General features: G+C 42.4%; 1 protein-coding gene across 1 annotated transcript; it reads left to right on the forward strand.

Annotated features, from left to right (window-relative positions):
- The first annotated feature begins 5,823 nt into the window (after positions 1–5,823).
- On the forward strand, positions 5,824–6,497 carry LOC120686656. The gene has a single exon (XM_039968870.1). It carries the CDS (start codon positions 5,941–5,943, stop codon positions 6,148–6,150), a length of 210 nt encoding a protein of 69 aa, XP_039824804.1. The 5' UTR covers positions 5,824–5,940; the 3' UTR covers positions 6,151–6,497.
- Positions 6,498–8,370: the final 1,873 nt, after the last annotated feature.

The raw sequence follows: 8,370 nt of genomic DNA on the forward strand, positions 1-8,370 counted from the left end.
CATCTAGGCACCGTGCAACATTTACATGGCGTGTAAACAGGTTAAACGGCCACAAATAGAAGTAAACTCTAATATTTAGACGGTAAATGGTGTATTAATTATTAGATGGTTGGTGTTTAATAAATGGTAAATAAAGGTGTAAATGGCATGGACGGATAACAAAACAGAATTAAATATTATTAGATAGGCTAAATGTCCGGTTAATATACTATTTAGTAAAATAAAGACAAATCCACTTGCATTCTTACATGTATACATATTTATATATGTATACTTGATTCCATACATGCATAAATATATACGCTTGATCTTTGTATGCATAAATACATATATCAGTTAAAATTCTCAACTTTGCAATCATGAATATACATATTTGATGATATGATATAAAAATCATTCAACTTGTTTAATTTTATTTAAATACCGTTTCAAACCATGTAAACACTAAATAAAGAGTTACTAACCGTTGAGCACTATCGTTTAAGACAATATTGACCGGACTAAATTGTTGGGAAAGCAAGGATGGCCGTGGCCACGTCGAGGAAGCAGAGCCGTTTAAGACAAATCCTTTTCCTTCGGGGATAAGAAGGTACGTATATACATATGTACACTGCATTTGGTGTCTCCAACTAATATCATTCTCCGGCTATCAATGAGTGCATATATTGCTGGCATTTTCCAAGATCTCTTATAAGGTAAATACATATGGTTGCTTCGTTACCGTTTCATACATGCTGATGACGCTAACGTGTTTTCTTTTATCTTATTTTTCACCTATATTCAGCTATACCTAGAGTTCAGTTAATGAAAGCAAGAATTAAGACTGAACTAACGGGGAACAATTGTTGCTATTTTCCAGCTGAATATATTTAACAAGAAATTTCTTTTGCCGGTAAATCAAGCTATTTTTAAGAAAAAAATGGAATTTTTTTGGAGACGAAGGTAAATCAAGCTCTGAACTCTGCATATTTGTCCCAAGTTTCAACAAGAGAATCTAAATCCAGTTATCATTTGGTACTGACTCAGTAACTCCATCTCAGATTACTCGTCACTACTAAATTACTGTAGCAACTTGGACAACTTGTTTTCTAAAAAAATGTTTATATTCTTATAAAACTGTAATAAACATGTTCATTAGCTGCCCGACCTGACAAACACTACTCGGCCCACCCGAACAGCGCCCAGTCCAAACCTTCTTGACCAACCGGGTGAATGAATTAGCACGTATCTTCAGCCTACAGCACCATGGAGCCGGGTGCGGGCTCCAAACATTTGATCTCAAACACAGCCCAATTCAAAAAGGGCCACCATGGGCTGTAAATATTTGGTCCGGGATCATGCTCAGGTCGGGCTCACAAATATTTATTGCCCTTTTAACCTGGCCTCGCCTGGTGTTTTTTTTTTACCAGGCCTGAAGTGTATAGTACTAAAAAAATTTGCTTCATGATAATAAATCTGTTATAAGAATGTTTCAAGCATATGTAATTCTTTTGCAGAAAAAGAAGTCAAAATTGCTACGTTGCCTTTGTCAGTGAAAAGTGTTTGGAAACAGAGGTTAGTATATATTCCTTTTATTATGGCATTGAGAAGATACTTCAGCTCTCGCTTTCCCATCTGTGAACCATCAAACCCTGTAGTTCTGTTGGACAAGGCCTTATCAGCAACACTGACCAATGGGCCGAGTATTGCCATATGTATACTATATGTTATGGTCCACGAACAAGTACTACTGGAAGCAATCACATGCCTTCCTGGTTGAAGTTTCACCAGTCAATATAAAGCGAGGTTGCTTAAAAAACAGGTAAACAGGTAGGAATCTATCTAGGACCCCAATCAGCTTGCAACAAATGACTGTCCATCTAGCAAGCAACAATCATTTGGCACAAGCACGATCTCCTCTCATTCCTCTTCTCCATCCCTTTGCCCACAACTCTACATGTATGTGCAACTGTGCACATGACTCCAAAGTCCAAAGATAAACCCAAGCACCAAATAATTGGGTGCCTATTCATTCATGTCCTCATCCAAACACAACCACACACCTATGGTGTGACCCATGATGCAAAATGACAAGGGCCACAGTTGCTGATGAGTGATGATGCAGCCCATGCACCTAACCCGGCCGGCCCACACAGGAAGCTTCCCTATACTGTTGGTGAGCACAACCAGCTTGGTCCACCACCCATGTGTTAGCTGGAAAGGAATTGTGGTGCAATTTCTCTTGCACTTTCGTATGTCATTATGTTTGGTGATGAAATGATGAATTTAAAACATAAACCATTTTTAGGGAGACCAGAGGGCACAAAGTGTCAATTAAAATTATTGTCAAGATCAACCTACCGCGATTTTGTCGGTGTGCCACCATGATTTGGGGGCAATTTTAAATTTTTTTTTGAAACAAACCGGCAGGAGAGCTGCCCGTTATATTAAAAAGGAGGGTGCCCGACGGGCAACAACTAAAAGTTAGCACAGTACAAGCCCAAGCACATGTCTTCAAAAAAAGTAGAAAACCGACCGGCCAAAAGAAAGAAAAAACCAAAGAGAGAAACAGTCTCCTGTTCGGCACAAAGTGTCAATTTAATTTGGCCCCGCACCAGGAAAACGTGGGCATCACGATTTCATCTTTGCTGTGCATAGACCAATGTTGCATTGAGTTGTTTTGGTCCCTTTGGCTTCATTTGCATCCTGTTCAAATTGAGAGGTGCATTGTGAGTTTGTGACTGTTATATATGCTGCCATGCATAATAACCTTGATTCTAGAGTAAGATATTTTCAGAAAGAAACTATAGAGTGCTAATGTACTCCAAAACACACTCTAAGATTTAATACCATAAGAGTTGTGTAGAAAATGAAACATAGTTCTTTGGTTTTGCACAAACATTTGCGTATGTCCTAATGAGTTCAAAATATTTTAGCTGTCTCCTCTAATCACTGCTGCAACAATTACTATCGAATTCATGGTGCTAGCTCCATCACTGGCACGGATGAGGTGCTCCATACTAGTGAGTTAAGTAAACAGATTAAGCTTAAGTTCCTTCAAGGATAAGTAAACATTATTTTAGGATCTGGAGATCCAGATAATATTAAAAGTCCGAGGAAATCTGCGAGGCAAAAACTGCTGCTAGAAAATTGGATTATATGCTTCCCCAAGTTCAAGTCTTAGCAAAGAATAGAAAACTTAAAGATATCTTAAGCCCATCCATAGTTACAAAAGTATACTAAACCCCCTTTGCTAATCAAAGGTCTCTAAAAAGTTGGATGAAACCTTCGGAACATAATTAACCCAAATCATGTTATGGGGGATGCAATATTCTTTCTTCCAAGCACGCGATCGTTGCTGCGGATCAGATAACCACTTTCCAACATCTACAAGATACACATTATGTAGTTTAGTGAAAGAAATGGCTTGCAATCATCTACTGTCAGCTATATGCATTTGCCAAAATAAAACCAAAAATTAATGTTAACTCCAATTGAGTTCCTAGCCAATGTCTCCCTCTAGTCCATTTTTTCCACCCTAAACATGCCCCTAGGGCAACCACACACACCTTGCCCAATGTTTGGACAAACACTCTATCAAGGTCCTCTCCCAACAAACCGTACGTTGATGGCAATAAAGCTCCACAGTGCCCTCCTCCTATTGACGCCGTCTGCCCAGATCGACCTTTCCAGCAGCCCCACGGCTGAAACGGACATGGCAACCACCCCCACGAGCAGGCCACCATGACCATACCATGCAGGCATGCAAACCACCATGGGAGTTCCTCTTTGTGAGGCCTTTATTCCACGCCCAACACTCGTCGAGCAAGAGGACAACGTGTGAGGACAAGGACGCCAGTCACAAGCGTGTGAAAAAAAAGATTTGCATGGAGGGGATGGTGTGTTGGGGTGTGGTGAGTGGTGACCACTGACCTGATGCATGGGTTTGGGATCTCTCTCTCTCTCCCATCAACTGCCTTTGATTCCATCTGGACTCACTTTCACTTTCTATCTAGCTCCACCACACCTCCACCTGGTTCCGATCTTCTACGACTTTGGTTGAAGTGCATAGGACATTGGGTTGCGATTCATCATGTCATTTAAATGGACTAATTAATGAGCAAAGAAAAGTAGGAGTATTGCATATACTAAATTTGAAGTTGAATAAGGTACAAAAATTAAAGAACATGTTAACTCTCTTCCTAGCTTGTAGTACCACATAGTACAATTTGGAGGTCATGGGATGAATCGCTAAAAAACATATCCTAGAAGAGAAATTATTATTACAAAAGGGCCTATATATAGTCTGATGGTTCCAAGCCTCAGTAGCACCTGTGGTTCTCGTGGGATCGAATATTCTAGGATTTAACAGCGTTGTGCTTTCAGTTGTAGGCGACGTTCCCGTCCACAGCGAGACACATTTGGTGACTTCGTCAATCTCGAGGATTTGCCGACTTAGTCTTTGAAGATACTCATAGGTGTAGGATTTGCATATGTGTGTTCATAGGGGGGTGAGTGTACATGCATTGTGAGTGTCTGAGTTGTACTGTGTAATCGCAAAAAAAAAGGAGAAATTATTACTCTTTTATTCAGATGTGTATGGTGTAGCATCCTTGGCACATACGAGAAACTATGGAACTAATATATGGCAATCCAGTACATAATGGCTTCTGTGTAGTGTGCAATGACGAAAAGTATTGCAAGCAGCACATTAGTAAGACTCAAAAGTAAAGTGAGTTCTGTTAATTTGTGATACCCTCGTTGCAAAACCAGGAAAAATCAATGAGCTACAAGAACTAAACCAGGAAAGATACCAACATCCACACGTCGAATATAGCACAAAAAAAGCATGTCCACATAATTATACAGACCTAACCTTGATATCATACACATGATTATCTTTGGAGTATATAGCTACACTAATATAGTAATAATATGCCAGAAACAACACACGCCATGCAGATCTTCCTAGCAACAACAGAGGATCACACTGCCCCATCACACGTTTATAGCTCTTTTCTCTCCACCTCATCTGGATCTTTTTTTCCTTTTCCAGGTCCACGCACATACAGTTTTATGGTTGCACACTATTCATTTGTTGAAATTGAAGCCACTAGGAGTAAACAAAGTACTACTTAGGTTGGACACTCGGAGTAGATCAGTTCATATTGATCGTCTGACGAAGTCAACATCAAGTTAGATATTAGGTTAATAAATAGCTAGTAAGAACTAAATGGTAAATAATTGCCAGTGTATATATTAGTTTGATGAGATTCTATCTTCAACAAGAATAAAAAATAGTCCCTTTCAATTGCTACCTTGAAGGGGATTGATAGGACAACCAAACTAACAAGCTCATCACCTGAACGCTGATCCCTTGAAAACGAGCCAACAAGCATGATCGATGTAACAGCTTGCCACTACATCCGTAAAAAGCCATGCAACTTCAAAGTGACATTCTCTTAGATAACGATACATTACTCTGAAAACTTGGAAAAAAGTACCGACAGTTATTGTTGTCAATAATAAAGTACAAAGATGAGCACTACTTGCATAACCAACTTTGATTTATTGCCATATATACATAACTTATAGCTACGCCAATGTTCTCAATTTGCACATGTCCCATTTCTCACAACCGACTTCAATTCTTTCAGCTGTGTTCTGAAACCACACAACACAGCACACGGCTCCTTAGAAAGGAGAGTAAGAAACCCACACCATGGCCTGCCCTCCCTACAGCCACAGAGGATCACCCTCCCACTCACACATGCACCCACTATCCTATTTGCCCTCCAATTTAGTCATTCCCTGGCCAAAAGGCCACTATATATTACCCTCTCACGCTCCTCCTGCCACTCTCCCCCGGCCCACTGGTCCTACGCCACACCAAACCGATCAGAAGGAGCAGGAGCTGAGAGCTAGCCCACACGGCGTGGAGGCCGTCGTTGCTCGGAGATCATGGCGGACTGGGCGCCGGTGTTCATCGGGCTGGTGCTGTTCATCCTCCTCTCCCCGGGCCTGCTGTTCCAGATCCCCGGCAAGGGCCGGATCATCGAGTTCGGCAACTTCCATACCAGCGGCCTCTCCATCCTCATCCACGCCATCATCTACTTCACCCTCATCGCCATCTTGCTCCTCGCCGTCGGCGTCCACGTGTACCTCGGCTAGCCGTCAGTTGACCGCAGCGGCGGCCTCCTCCATCTCTGACCGGCAAGATTAGGTACAGTGGTAGAGGCATGTTCACCTCCATTGGTGGTTGGCTGCTTGGTATACTAGTATAGGGTGGTCAATGTGTCTTTTGGGCATTTGTTTAAGGCTCTCTACTGTTATTCTGCAAAATGTAGTCTTATCTCTTATGTACCTGCAGTACTACTAGCTCTGCTTCTCATGATGGCAGTCATCGTCTTTTTTTTTTCAGCATGTGTCTCCTTTAGCATGAGTTGTTAGTACTGGCTGACTCAGCTTGGATTTGCTAGAGATGTTAACCATCATGAGGGTCGATTATATTTGCCACACTTTGTTCTGAACTTTTTTGCTGCTCTTCTTTCTCAACTGGACATTGTTTTGTTACCTGTTCCTGGCCTGCTAGTTGGCCAGTTCAGGAAACGTTTTCATTGCTCTCGACCTATCAGATCGATCAGCTCGGAATATTTAATTTGAACGCTTTTTGTAACAGACATTATTTGTTCTCGATTTTTCATATCAAATCAAATTCTTGTGGACATTATTTGTACACACAATCCGGCCAGCATATACACGAATCCCGAACGTTTGCAGGCACGGAGCTAGTATTTGATTTTTCAGAAACAAACAGTAGAGAAGATAAACGTGCAAGGTACCAGTGCTGACCTAATGTACCGGAACCGTGGACTAGTCGAGCACAGATCGATCTAGAGAGAGAACAATTTAGGTGGAAAGAACTAGGGAGAACAAACTCTATTTTTTTTAATACGAGAGAACAAACTCTTTGGTTGCACATGGGTTTGGAGCTGAAATAGTTGTTGCTAAACTACACAGGTTCTGGGACGTCTTGCACGTTACCTCTATGATAATACACTTCCAGAAAACGGAGTATTCATCCGCGGCTGTTAGTACCGGGCTCGCTTTCGGCCGGTTCTATTTGGTTCTTCAGCGGTGTCTTCCATAGAGAAAATGATATCCATCAACTGGAAAATGATATCCATTTGGTTCTTCCACAAAGAGCAACCAGGATCAAGTCAGAACTGTCTGACTTCACTAGTTCATAGAAGGGTATTGTGGTCTTTTTCCGCTGCCTGGTCCATGCCTCTAACGGTTGCGTAGGGGTTTGGGGACGCGGGAGCAGGCCAAGAAAATAGAAAAAAGGTTGAGGAGCTTACCACAAAGTTCACTAATCACTCAAATTTGATGGACCGGCGGTGAGGAGGCAGATCAACGGTGGCGGCGGCGGCGGAGGTTCGATGGCGGGAGGGAGGGGGAGTAAGGGCGCATGGAGTTCAGGAAAAAGAAAGGTGGTTGTAGCGTTTCGACCGAGACGCGCAGGGTAAAAAAGTGGGCGGAGCCGCTACCAAGCCATCTTTAGATTGTGAAAGGATCTTGATCACGCGATGTCGTAGCCTAGAGGGGGTGAATAGGCTTTTCTTCAAAATTTGGCGCTTAATCCATGCTGGAACTACCTGGACCGGTCAGACCGGTCTATGCAGGCAGACAATCCAGTCAGCAGGAACAAGTCCCCTCTCGAGCTTGAACCTATAAGAAACTTGGGATATGTGTCTTGCAGAGTATTTCTAACAATATAAACAAGTCCCTACACACAAATAGAGCACACCCAAGAAGATCGAGCGGAAGCACAATTTAAACTCAAAACTATAAATGCAAGGTAAGTAAATCAAACCGAAATAGAGATGATGCAATGAAGACACGGTGATTTGTTTGACCGAAGTTCGGATTCACCCCGTGCACCCACGTGTGAATCCTACTCTCCGTTGAGGAAGCTCGTAGTGACCTCAAGGTCAAGCTATCTCCTCTTCTCCACTATATGACCATGCGTCCTCTTGGCACACGATCGAAGCCGCAACAAACTTGCCGCTGCTCACCACAACTTTGGGAGCTAGCCGGCGACGCCTAGCCGTCTAGGAGCCGATGCTCCAAGAGTAACAAATGCTTCAATCGAGTTGGCCGACGCAACTTCAAGTGCTCAAAGCTCGGGATGTTTCTCTCTTGCTCAAATGGCTATCAAGGAATGGATTCACTCTACCCAACTCAAAGATTCACCTTGAATCAAGCAACTCTCACAAAGAGAGGTTGGGGAGGACTCTCCAAGTGCTCACAAGGCTCTAAAGATGTTCTGAAAAGTTCTAGCATCAGCACCCACGAATGGGTGAAGTCATGGGGTATAAATACCCCTTC

Source organism: Panicum virgatum, chromosome 8N, assembly GCF_016808335.1.
Source record: "Panicum virgatum strain AP13 chromosome 8N, P.virgatum_v5, whole genome shotgun sequence".
NCBI lineage: Eukaryota > Viridiplantae > Streptophyta > Magnoliopsida > Poales > Poaceae > Panicum > Panicum virgatum.